The sequence below is a fragment of the Ahaetulla prasina genome, chromosome 3 (genome assembly GCF_028640845.1).
Source record: "Ahaetulla prasina isolate Xishuangbanna chromosome 3, ASM2864084v1, whole genome shotgun sequence".
NCBI classification, from domain to species: Eukaryota; Metazoa; Chordata; class Lepidosauria; order Squamata; family Colubridae; genus Ahaetulla; species Ahaetulla prasina.
This window is the reverse complement of record NC_080541.1, coordinates 161246501-161260315: the sequence shown is the minus strand read 5'-3', so window position 1 is coordinate 161260315 and position 13815 is coordinate 161246501. Positions and strand designations below refer to the sequence as shown.

The 13815-nt window shown below is 47.4% G+C and overlaps 1 protein-coding gene across 1 annotated transcript in view; it reads left to right on the top strand.

Moving 5' to 3' along the window:
• IL12RB2 (interleukin 12 receptor subunit beta 2) overlaps positions 1-12587 on the top strand; it is a 31816-nt gene extending 19229 nt beyond the window's left edge. Inside the window, exons 13-16 of the mRNA XM_058178949.1 lie at positions 401-535; positions 7555-7657; positions 9988-10075; positions 11400-12587. Coding sequence (XP_058034932.1) covers positions 401-535; positions 7555-7657; positions 9988-10075; positions 11400-11936 — 863 coding nt within the window. The 3' untranslated portion in view covers positions 11937-12587. The remainder of the gene's footprint in view (positions 1-400; positions 536-7554; positions 7658-9987; positions 10076-11399) is intronic.
• Positions 12588-13815: the final 1228 nt, after the last annotated feature.

The following is a 13815-nucleotide window of genomic DNA, read 5'->3' as shown; positions in this document are numbered from 1 at the left end:
TGAATCTCTCCTGGATCAGTTTCCATCCATTATTCCTTGTCTGGCCTTTGGGTGCTTTGGAGAATAGCTTGGCCCCTTCCTCTCTGTGGCAGCCCCTCAAATATAGGGACACTGCTATCATGTCTCCCCTGGTCCTTCTCTTCACTAACTAGCCACACCAAGTACTTGAAACTGTTCATTGTATGTTTTAGCCTCCAGTCCCCTAATCATCTAGGTTGCTCTTCTCTGCACTTTTTCTCAACATCTTTTTTATAGTGTGGTGACCAAACTGGATGCATTCCTCTGTGCCCAAAGAAATGGGCACTGCCTTAAATCACAAAGGCAATGATATGCAGCTTGGTTTGACAAGAGCTTATGCTGTGAAACAATTATTCTTTCACCTTTTTATTTTTCCAATCAGAGATCTCTAAATCAGCCCCACAGCCCTTTTATATAAACAACATAGAGGCTGGTGCTTCCTATGTTATTTGGATGACGGCTTCTACAAATGCTGGAGAAAGCCCGAAAGGGAACGAAGAGCTGATCTACATAAAAAGTAATTATAATATGTCACCATTATGAGTAACGGCTGAGGTTTTTTTCTCCAAACAAATCCATGTTAGGCACTTTATCATCTGTCAAAATGTTGGGTGAAATGGTTTAATTTTTAGATAATCTGCAAAAGTTATTATCTTCTCCAGTTGGAAGGTTGGGATTACTACATAGGAAAGTATCCAGGGTAGTTGCTTTAATAAACAGGTAGTCCTCGACATATAACCACAATTGGGACCAGGTGTTATGGCTATAGGTTGAGGCACCCATGTAACCAGATCTGGTTTTACGTCATTTTTTTCAGCAGTCTTTGAATGTCACAGTCACAATTGTGAAACCATTCTTTCAAATGGGTAGGGTTGTTTTTACCAGAAACCAGCAAAAAGCATCACAAATTCTGTGGCTAAGATGCTAAGCTTGTCAATCGAAAGGTCGGCAGTTCAGCGGTTGAGCTCCCATTACTTGCCACAGCTTCTGCCAACCTAGCAGTTTGAAGGCACATAAAAAATGAAAGTAGAAAAATAGGGACTGCCTTTGGTGGGAAAGTAACAGCGTTCCGTGCACCTTTGGCATTGAGTCATGCTGGCCACATGACCACAGAGATGTCTTCGGACAGCGCTGGCTCTTTGGCTTTGAAACGGAGATGAGCACCGTCCCTAGAGTCAGAAATGACTAGCACATATGTGTGAGGGCAGTGGTGAATTCTGAACTGGTTTACTACCGGTTCGCTGGCAAAGTGTGGCAAATGCAAGGTGCATGTGCACGGTGCACAGCTAAAGGAGGCATGCGGTAAGTAGAACAGCATGCGGGAGGGTGATCAGCTGTGGTACACACTTTTTTTTTTTTACTTTTAAAAGCATTTTTTTACAACCTATTCGGCTGAAGAGGTTGTAGAAAAAATGCTTTTAAAAGTAAAAAAAAAGTCTCTGACAATCAGGTAATGCAGCTGGGATCGTCAGAGCCTTTTAAAAGCATTTTTACAACCTCTTCGGCCAAAGAGGTTGTAGAAAAAATGTGTTGTGACCCAGGTTCCTGGACCCGGACTCCTGGACTCGGATGATTCAGAAAGTGAGGGAGAAGACCTGGCCAGCCCTGCTTCTCTTGAGCCCTTTCCCTCCCTGGCACCCACTCAAAGGGAGGGGAGGCCGCACAGCCTGATTCCATGGAGCCTCCTTCTGATTTGGCAACGCCCAAGAACAGTTTTGGAGCGATGCAAGGTCACGAGACGTAATCGCCGCAAGCGCAGCAGCGGAAGAGTTGGGACAAAGCCAAGTCATAATTGTCATGCAGTGACATCTGCAGAGACTATAAATAGGAGGCGGGACTTCCTGGTTTTTTGTCTTGGACAAAGTAATGAGTTGGCGCGAGCTAATGAATTGGCGCGAGCTAACTATTTCAATGGAGGGAAGAATATATTCGTGAGTAATTCTGGCCTTATCTATAATTTCCTCGTTATCTCCAGAAACTTGGCAGGCCCGTGGGTAGACGTGGCCAGGACATGTATCTATGTAAATAAAAGGAAAAAAAAAGGAAGGCCTCTGACGGACTCTTTGCTGGGAGTATTGGGGGAAGGGAAACAGAACATTTTGTCCAAGACCTGACTAAAACATCTTCTACCAAAGATGGATCAGCAGCAGGTACAGCAGCAGTTACAGCAGCTACAAGCAGCTAATCAACAGCTCCAGCAGCAAGTGGCTCACTTGGCAGGCCAACTTGCTGCCAGGAATGTGCCTGCAGCCCCCCCCCATCCTCCCACTCCTCCTCCTCGTCGCAAGTGCCCGATAACCGTACCGGATAAGTTTTCTGGGCAGCCTGAGATGTTCCCGACCTTCTTGGGACAGTGCCAGCTCTACATGGCTATGAGGCCAGAGGATTTCCCAGACGACCGGGCTAAGGTGGCCTTCGTGATTAACCTTCTTTCCGGCTCGGCTGCTCGATGGGCCACGCCCTCTTGCTCCAGGACAGCCCCTGCTGGCGGACCAACAGCGTTTTGGCAGCACCTCGCACCATGTATGAGGACCCGTCAATGCTGACGGCAACCAGGCGCCTTAAGGAACTCCGTCAAGGGAAACGCCCCTGCAGGAGTACATCGCCGAATTTCGTCTTTTGTGCCAGGACTCTGACTGGAATGATGCAGCGCTGGTGGGCCAGCGTTCAGGAGGGACTCTCAGAGGAATTGCAAGACGAGCTGGCCCGCGTGGGCGCCGCGGACCCTCGACAACTTGGTGCCCTTTGTCTCCGCCTCGATGCCCGTCTGCAACGGCGACCGTCCCGTCGCACCCCGGGACCCTCCGTCGACATCTGCACCCCACTTCCTGCACCACCAGCACCCAGGGTCGCCCACGTTTTGTAACCGCTGCGGAAGAGCCCATGGAGTTGGGAGCGGCCAGACCTCGCCTGACAGCCCAGGAGCGGAACCGAGGCGCCAAGGGGATTGTGCCTGTACTGTGGGGAGCCCGCCACTTCGCTTCTTGCCCCAGAAAGCGAAGTGGGGCACGCACGCCGGTCCCGAATCACAGCGTGACCAATCGGAAGCGGGCAGGCCCGACCTCGGGGAAACCCTAGGTCGGGCACGTACTAAGCCCCCACTGGACGTTGCGGAAGTAGACTCTGGGCCCCCTCGGCATCTGATTCTGGACACACGGATATCGTTGGGGAACCAGTCGCACGGGCTGCAGGCGCATGCGCTGGTGGACTCAGGGCCACAACAAACTTTATGGACCAGGCCTTTGTGACCCAGTTTGCGGTCCCGTGGTTCCGTGGACCCTCCGATGCGGGTAGAGACAATTGATGGGCGAGAACTGGTGTCCGCCCCATTAAATTTGCCACCCAGCCTTTGCGCCTGGCTATTGGGGACCATGAGGAGGCGATCCAGTTTTATGTCACGGCGGATCTTCATTTTCCTTTGGTCCTTGGGATGGCCTGGCTTCGGACCCACGATCCTCAGGTGGCCTGGTCGCGGAACGCCATCTCTTTCCCGAGTCTGCAGTGCGTCGATCACATCCGCCACACCTGTGCCGCCAGAACGCCCCACCGCTGCCATCACCTTGCCTCCTGAGCTGACGGACTTCGCCGACGTGTTCAGCGAGAAGGAGGCGGACCGACTACCCCGCATCGGCCCCACGATTGCCCGTGGACCTTCTGCCCAACGCACCACTGCCTGTGGGACGCCTGTATTCCATGTCGGAGCCCGAGTTGGCCGCCTCAGGGACTTCCTGGACAAAAACCTGGCCCGAGGGTTCATCCGCCTTCAAAGTCCCTCTCGGCCCCGGTCCTCTTTGTGAAGAAGAAGACAGGGACTTGCGCCTATGCTGTGATTACCGCCGGCTAAACGCCATTACGGTGCGGAATCGCTACCCCCTGCCGCTCATCCCGGAGCTACTGGAGAGGTTGCGGGAGGCCACGATCTTCACCAAGCTCGATCTCCGGGGGGCCTACAACCTGGTGCGGATGCGAGAAGGAGACGAATGGAAGACGGCATTCGGCACCCGATACGGACACTACGAATACACTGTCATGCCATTTGGATTGACCAACGCTCCCACCGTTTTCCAGCACTTTATGAACGACGTGTTCCGAGACATGTTGGATCGGTTCGTGGTTATCTACCTGACAGACATCCTGATTTACTCCTGGTCCAGGGAAAGCCACCTTCGACACGTCGGTCTGGTTCTGCAACGCTTGCGGGAGCAACAACTCAATGCGAAGCTGGAGAAATGCGTCTTCTTCCGGACTTCCATAGAATTCCTTGGGCATATCATCTCGCCCGAGGGCATAGCTATGGACCCATGCAAAGTAGAAGCTTTGTGTAGCTGGGAAGCCCCTCGTCGGGTGAAGGATGTTCAGCGCCTGCTGGGCTTCGCCAACTACTACCGGACCTTCATCCCGGGCTTTGCCACACTGACAGCTCCACTTACCCAGCTCCTCAGGAAGAAGGTTGCATTCCGGTGGGGTCCCCCGCAGCAAGAAGCATTCATCGCACTCAAGAAAGCCTTCGTCACGGAACCCGTCCTGAGGCATCCCGACCCGCTCCGGCCTTTTGTGGTGGAAACGGATGCGTCCAATGTGGCTCTGGGAGCGGTGCTGCTACAGGCTCCGACGAATGGCGGCACACTTTTTCCCTGTGCTTACTACTCCCGGAAACTCAATCCTTCCGAGCGCAACTACACCATCTGGGAAAAAGTGTTGCTGGCTATCAAGGCTGCATTCGAGGCTTGGCGACACCATCTGGAGGGGGCCCAACATCAGGTGGAGGTCCAAACGGACCATCGGAATCTCGAGCACCTCACCACAGCTCGGAAGTTGAACCAGCAGCAGATCATGTGGTCGTTGTTTTTTGCCCGGTTCAACTTCTGCGTGACCTACATTCCCAGCGGTCACAACCGGAGGGCGGATGCCCTGTCCCGCAAGCCAGAGTACCTCTGCGCCAAGGACCCCCTTCCTCCACGGACAGTGCTGCCGGCAGAAGCCTTGGCCGCAGCACGGGAGCCAGTGGACTTGCGGGCCCAGGTGCGAGAGGCGCAGCGCCAGGACGCCTGGTCGCAGCAAAGGAGAGCGGAGGTGGGCCCCACGCCTCCTTGGACCTTGGAGGAGGACTTACTCAAGTTTCGGGGGCGATTATATGTGCCCACAGGACCACTCCGAGCCCTCGTCATGACCCAGTGCCACGACAACCCTGCAGCAGGACATTTTGGGTTCTTCAAGACCCTCCACCTGGTGACACGGACCTTTGGTGGCCCGAGTGCGGCATGATATACATGCCTACGTGACATCCTGCGTACCGTGCCGGCAAGCCAAGACCGCCACGGGGCCCTCCCGGCTCCTCCAGCCCTTGCCGACACCCGACAGACCCTGGGGGGCGATCTCTATGGATTTCCTGACAGACCTGCCGCCGTCCTCTGGGTTCACCACGGTGCTGGTGGTGGTGGACATGCTCACCAAGATGGCACACTTCATCCCATGCCGCGGACCGCCCACAGCCGCAAAACGCCCGTCTCTTTCTGCAGCACATCTTCCGCCTCCATGGTCTACCGGACAGGGTGGTTTCGGACCGCTGGAGTTCAGTTCACAGCCCGCTTCTGGAAGAGCCTGATGGCGCGTTGGAGGTGCAGGTGTGTCTGTCGTCATCGCACCATCCGGAGACCGACGGGGGTACAGAGAAGGTCACCGGTATACTGGAACAGTATCTCCGTTGCTTCATCAACCAGCAACAGGACAACTGGGCCGACTACCTGTCCCTGGCGGAGTTTGCTTTTAACAACTCTCAGCACACCTCTACTCAGATGACCCGTTCTTTGCCAATGTGGGTACCATCCGCGGCTCTTCCTCTGGCACCACCGGACTCTCCTGTTCCCGAACGCAGACCTTCCTGACGGAATTGCATGCGGTCCAACAGTTGGTACGCCAGCAGCTGAATCGGGCAAAGGAGGATTACAAACGGTCCGCCGACCGCTCCCGACGGGCAACGCCCGCTGGCAGTTGGAGACCGGTGTGGCTCTCCACCAAACACCTCCCGTCCGACCGCCCGGTAAAGAAGTTGGACCACCGATTCATCGGCCCGTTCCCTGTCGAGGCAGTCATCAACCCGGTAGCCTACCGACTGACCCTGCCACGATCCATGCGGATCCACCCCGTTTTTCACCGGTCCCTTCTGGTTCCTGAGGCCACACCGAGTCCCCTTCGGTGCCCAACAGCACCCGTCACTGTCGCCGAGGACGGATCGGAGGAATACGAAGTCCACAGCGTACGAGACTCCCGCTGGCTGAAGGGTCGTTTCCAATATTTGATCGCGTGGAAGGGATACGGGACTGATTTCTCCTGGGTAGATGCCTCCGACGCTCATGCCCCTGACCTGGTGCAGGCCTTCCATGAGCAGAACCCAGCCCGACCGCATCCCGATCGTCAGCCCGGGGAAGGGCCCTGCGGTGAGGATAGTGTTGTGACCCAGGTTCCTGGACCCGGACTCCTGGACTCGGATGATTCAGAAAGTGAGGGAGAAGACCTGGCCAGCCCTGCTTCTCTTGAGCCCTTTCCTCCCTGGCACCCACTCAAAGGGAGGGGAGGCCGGCACAGCCTGATTCCATGGAGCCTCCTTCTGATTTGGCAACGCCCAAGAACAGTTTTGGAGCGATGCAAGGTCACGAGATTTAATCGCGCGCAGCAGCGGAAGAGTTGGGACAAAGCCAAGTCATAATTGTCATGCAGTGACATCTGCAGAGACTATAAATAGGAGGCGGGACTTCCTGGTTTTTTGTCTTGGACAAAGTAATGAGTTGGCGCGAGCTAATGAATTGGCGCGAGCTAACTATTTCAATGGAGGGAAGAATATATTCGTGAGTAATTCTGGCCTTATCTATAATTTCCTCGTTATCTCCAGAAACTTGGCAGGCCCGTGGGTAGACGTGGCCAGGACATATATCTATGTAAATAAAAGGGAAAAAAAAGGAAGGCCTCTGACGGACTCTTTGCTGGGAGTATTGGGGGAAGGGAAACAGAACAAAATGCTTTTAAAAGAAAAAAAAGGGTCTGACAATCATGTGGCTCAGCTGGGCATGGGCGGCTGGGGGGGCAGGGATTTTTGCTACTGGTTCTCCGAACCACCCGCCATTGCTACTGGATCGGCCAATCTGGTCCAGACTAGGAGCATTTCACCTCTGTGTGAGGGGAACCTTTACCTTTTTAACTGGCCATAAAGGCGAGCCAGTTACCAAGCCCCCAAAATGTATTTACATGACCATGGGGGTGATGATATGGTGTGACATTTGAGGATGACCAACAATGCTTTATGGCTGTAAAACATCTGTTCTGAGCGCATTGAGATTTTGAATGGTCATTAAGCAACCAGTCGTAAGTTGAAACTACCTGTAGTAACATATGTGTCTTACAGAGTAATGTGTCATGGATCTCATCTAAAAAAGTTGTAAGAGACTAAATAAATTAATGTCTTCAAAAAGAAATCAGATTTCTAAATTCTGATTAATCTAAGTTGTAATGTTTTAATACCTGTGTTTTGTCTTAATATAGCAGGTGGATTTATAAATGTTTCTGACTGGGTTCCAATTATAGCCATTTGCATTATTATTGGACTTTCAGTCTTCGTTTGCAATATACCAGCTATTCGGCAAAAGTAAGTGATCCTAATTTTTTTAGATGGGTTTTTTTTTAAATGTTTAATCATATCTAGTTCTGTTTTTTGGGCAAGGTTTTTCAAAAGTTCCTTTATCTTCATTGTCTCCTTTCCAAGGCTAAGGGAAACTGACTGGCCCAAGGTCACGAAGCAATTTTGGACCTAAGGCAGGACTAGAACTCACACTCTCCTGGTTTCTGGTCTGATGCCATAACCAATACACCAAAGCCACTTTCTTTAGATCAGCGATGTGATCGGGTTTCAAACCCCTGCTTTAGATGATTAGTGTTTGTCAGATGTAGAGTGACATAAAATTAGAACACAATAGAAATGGAATTAAATAGGATAATTCACAGGGGAAAGCATTCCCTTGATTGTAAAAATATCCAGAATGAGTTGAGACGTGTAGGGCAGAGTTAAGCAGGATGATTTTTATTTAATTTTTAAAGCTTAATACCAACAGGCTATTAATGGCTGCCTGTGGACCCATAAAAACGTAAATTCCTCCACAGCAAACACAGTCCGTATCTTGCCTTTCTCAACAACTTCAGTTCATTCCTTCAACACTACGTTTTTTCTTCATGAGGATTCTGCTCGGTACTCTACCTTTAACTATACTTTACCTTGTGTTCCAATGCATCCATACATTTCAGCTCCTTATCTTTAGATATGCATGTGCATTCAGCGAGATACCTGACAGGGTTCCATGAGTATATTATTTCATTTTTGGAAGCCAAGGGGGCCGTCTACAAAAAGACCCTGTTTTAAACATGGATGCTGCAATATTATCGGTCTTTTTAGTTGCTTCTTCCTTTCCTTTATCTTAGCAGCCCCTCTACTGTACGTCTACTACTCCACCAAGAGCCCAAAAGCCAGACAGAAAGGGCTTAGGCAAAACATACATACATTGAAGATATATGGAGAAGGGTGCCAATCAAATGTTTATAGAGCGGCCACCTTCTAAAACTTCCTTTTGGAAGAGAGAGAAAAGTAAACAGTAATGAATATTATTTATTCATTTATTTATTTTATATCTCTCCTTTACTGTATTTTTATAAATAAGATGGTGAACAAACAGAATAACAGAGTTGGAAGGGAACCTGGAGGTCTTTTAGTCCAATCCTCAGCTCAAGCAGGAGTCCCTATCCCATTTTGGATAAATGGCTGTCAAATTTCTTCTTAGAAATCTCCGGTGATAGAACACCCACAACTCCTGGAGGCAAGCTGTTCCCCTGATTGATTGTTCTCACTGTCAGAAAATTTCTCCGTAGGGCGTTCCTTTCCTTGGTTAGTTTCCATCCATTGCTTCTTGTCTTGCCCTCAAATGCTTTGGAGCAGGGGTCTCCAACCTTGGTCCCTTTAAGACTTGTGGACTTCAATTCCCAGAGTTCTGGGAGTTGAAGTCCACAAGTCTTAAAGGGACCAAGGTTGGAGATCCCTGCTTTGGAGAGTACCTAATACTTTTTTCTCCTACTTTCCCCTCAATAACAATCCTATAAGATGAGTTGGGCTCAGAAAGAGTGACTGCCTCAAAGCATGTGCAGGTTTAGATAGTGCGCACAAAGTCATCGCCTCCACCACCCACCCACCCACTGCCACCAATCCACAGAGCCGGAAAAGTCGGGGACCACTGCCTTAAACTAGACCAAAATGGCTTTGGAACTGGTTCCCACTTTCATAAGACAGAAAAGTCAAATAGCAAATTCCTCGTAGAAATAATAATTGGCAGCTTTCTGCACCTTTACGGTAACCCAAATCTGCTACCTTAAGCAGACCACATCAGACCAACACAATTTACAGGGCAGAAACCTCCAACCATCTTTGCAAGCAAACAAACAAGTAGTCCTCGACTTACATCAGCTTGCTTAGTGACTGTTTGAAGTTACAATGGCACTGAAGAGTGATTTATGACCATTTTTCACACTTATGACCATTGCAGCATCCCTGTGGTCATGTGATTTACATTTGGCTGCACGGTCACGTGATCCATTTTTGCGACCTTGTAACAAGTAAAGTCAATGGGGAAGCCAGATTCACTTAACAACCATGTTACTAACTTATCAACTGCCGTGATTCACTTAACAAATGTGGCAAGAAAAGTTGTAAAATGGGGGCAAGGCTCACTTAACAAATTTCTCTTAGCAACACAAATTTTGGGCTCAATTGTGTTCGTAAGTTGAGGACTATATTTATTGTACTCATGCCAGAAGTGTTTCATACAGCTCTGCCTAGTTTAATAATTTCTAGAGATATTTTCACATCCCACAATTGTGGCATTATTATCACTTAAAACTAACGGCTGCATTGTTTTATTTTATTTTTCCCACTAGGATTTTCTCTCTCTTTTCTGCTGTGGTATTTGGTTGGTATCCAGATCCAGCCAACTCTTCATGGGCAAAGGAATTCACATCTACAAAGGTAGACAAACCCACTTGATAACTCCAATCCACCTGATTGACTTTTCTCTCTGAATAGAAAAAGATCTTCCTTAAATTTGCAGAGAGAGACGAAAAAAGAGTAAATAGAAATAATTTAGCTTCCATTTTCTAAGATTTCCTCTTATCGAAAGTAGATTTTCTCAGATGAAAAACACATGCCAAATTTATTGATGTGACATTCTCATACGAACCTCAGAATCTGTTAAACTTTGTGGTGAAAAAACCCCATTTTATATACAAGAATTTACGAATGTCAAATTGTGATGAGCAGTTATATAAAAGTGACATTTGTGCAAAAAATGCTTGCTTTTAAAGAGGTAAAAAGGTAAAGGTTCCTGTTGTGTCCTCCTCACCTCCGTCCGAACGATGGCTTAATTAGCCAGCTCTTATCAGCTCTGGCAGCAAAAGAATCAGCATCTGCCAAGAGCCCTCGATAGCTGCCAAGACACTGGTGAGTCACAACCTTCAGCTCTAGTCAATCTGTGGATTTGCCTGATACAAAGAGACACACCAGCTCTTGCTGCTTTTTATATCCTGTGGGGTGTGGCTCCATGACTCAGCACTTCCTAGGCCTGCCCCGCCCCTGTTTCTGTGGTTCTCTTCTCTCCTGCCTATGAAACCTGGGATTGAGCCAAGCCTGATTACTGTCAGCTGGGTCTGCAGGCGTGGCCTGGGGGGGGGGTCAGGAGAAGGAGGCCTCGTTATCTCTTTCACTTGGCCTGCTTCTGGCTCCTGGAGCTGATCCAGGGAGGCCGGTGCTTCCGAGGTAAGTCCTGACGGCCCTTCTCCCTCACTGTCCAAATCACTTTCTGGCAGCAGGCCCGGCTCTGAGTCACTTTCTGGCAGCAGGCCCGGCTCCAAGGCACTTTCGGGCATGGGGCCAGGTTCAGGGGCGGGAGCCACAACAGTTCCCCTCGCACATATGTGCTAGTCGTTGCCGAATCTAGGGGGCGGTGCTCATCTCCGTTTCAAAGCTGAAGAGCCAGTGCTGTCCGAAGACATCTCCATGGTCATGTGGCCGGCATGACTCAACACCAAAGGCGCACGGAACGCTGTTACCTTCCCACCAAGGGTGGTCCCTATTTTTTCTACTTGCATTTTTACATGCTTTCGAAACTGCTAGGTTGGCAGAAGCTGGGACAAGTAACGGGAGCTCACCCCGTTACACGGCAGCACTAGGGATTCGAACTGCCTACCTTTCAATTGACAAGCTCAACGTCCTAGCCCCTGAGCCACCCTATCTTAAAGAGAGGTATATTTATATTATTATCAGACTCACATTTTCTCTCAATTTCTTCCTTAAGGATGAATCAAGTTCCAATTCTACAGAGTTTTTAAGCCACCCAGTCAGATCTGAAGACCCTGAAACTCTACAAATAAAGGAAATCTTAACTGAAAGACATGGCTTTGCTTTTATGGACGGCCACATATACAAAAATACCAAGACAAAAGCACTATCTATGAGAACTAGCAACTGCAATTCTTTGACTACCAATGTAACAGATAGAACAGGGAACTATCAGTTGCCATCTTTGTACAAAAAACTTATACCTGAAGATCCAAATGAAAGCCAAATATTTTCTGAGTGCTTGGTTAATCCACTCAAGGATGCCACAGATTACCTGCCAACCATCACACCTGCCATTATGACTTCTGAGGAAGACAGCTCTGGATCTGCACTCAATTCATTGCCTATTTTCCCTATAACTTCTTTCCGAAGAAATTCAGGTTTTTTGGGTGGAAAACTTACTCTGGATGCTATAAAAATGGACTGTAATTCATTCACTGAGAACCCTTTTTTAAAGAGCAGAGATATAGGGAATGTTGCTCTTAAGCATTAAGACTACCTATGCTCTGGGGGTGGAGGGTGCTATTCTTGTGATACTCCCAAAAGCTTCTCATGGGAATTAGATTGTTTTGATTTTTACGAAACAAAAGAAAGACAAACAATTTCATGATTTCAAAAACTGGGCACTAGAGGGGATTAAGTTTTTAAATAGAGGAAAGATTTACAAGCTAGTAGACTATTGCAAAATTCATTGTTATATCAATGAATATACAAAGGCGGCTTTTGAAAAATGAATTCAGAAAATGTTACAATGTTGACAATTTCAGTAATTATTTCTGCTTCTATGAATAATGCCCAAATGTTCTTCAATGTTATTGAAGAAATGACAGATATAGAACAAATTTTATCTGACAAGATAGAGATGGTTTCAAAAGTGGATGTATAACTGACAGACCAAGACTTTAAAAAATGATGTTTCACTGGATTTATTAAAGAAACTGGCTTAAATTTACTTAAACTTAAAATTTAGAAGAGAAGTACAAACCAAGGGTGTGAGCTGGATAATGTTTCTTTACATGATTTATAAAAGAGGCTTATTAAAGCCTTGAAGATCTGTGTGTGATGGGATAAAGAAATGGAGAAAAACAGATCCTATGACAATATTTGAATGAACTAGAGTAACATGGTTAGAAATGAAAAGGATATAAAGTTGTTTTTGATTAACATTAATATAAAATACATTGTTAGTAGCCCCTTGGGAATTTTTTTGGTGACACCAGGACTGAAAAGTTGTTGCATGGATTTGTTTATAGATAAGAGGTAGAATTTTGGATGAAGTATTAAATGTTTGTAACCATAGAGAATCACTAAATTTGTTTGTGATGAAGGCTGGAAATCATTTCTTTAAATATATATATATATACATTTCTTTCTTATGCTCTTTACTTTTATCTTTCTTCTCTTTTCTTTTCTCTTGCATTTTTTAACCTTTATTCTCTAAGTTTAGCTTGTGTTGGTTTATAGTGATTAAAATTCTTAATAAAATGGTATGTGCATAAATTAGGACAGGCAGCAGGCATAGCTATGGCAATTGAAAAACAAGGTCTTTGAAAGGTGTAACGTCATTTGGATGACTCATTACAGGTATTTTCAGTAGAGAGGAAAGAATCCAATCCCCACACCTCAGCATTAGGCGAGATCATAGCTCACTTTGTCTGAAACACCAGTGGGGCTGATGCAAGTTGCATGTTCTGTAATAAAGACTGGGACATAGCCTTCTAAGTCAGCAGTAAAAATCTTGGCTTTGAGAGTACAGGTAGTCCTCGACTTACAATAACTGATTTCGTGACCGTTCAGTTACAATGGCACTGAAAAAAATGACTTACAATCATTTTTCACACTTACCTTTTTATCATCCTCATGATCATGTGATCAAAATTCAGTTGTTTGGCAACTGACCCATGCTTATCACATTGCTGTGTCCCAAGATCATGTGATCACCTTTTGCAACCTCCTAACAAGCAAAAACAACAAGCCAGATTCACCTAACGTGTTACTAATTTATCAATTGCGGTGATTCACTTAACAACTGTGGTAAGAGTGGTCATGAAATGGGCAAAATTCACTTAACAAATGTCTCACTTAACAACAGAAATTTTGGACTCAGTTGTATAAGTCGAGGACTACCCATATTAGCAAAATAATAGGAACTGAGAAAACCACAGTGATCAGCTACAGCAGTTGGTCATAGAGCCGGAGTGTCAAACTGACAGCCCGCTGGCCGGATGCGTCACATGCAAGCCAGGCCCACCCCAGCTCTGCGAAAAAACATCACAATACATCATGTGACGGCAATGTGATGCGGCGAGTTTGACACTCGTAGAATGATTGAAGTTGAAAAAAAACTGATAGGAAATGAGGAGTTTCTGTGA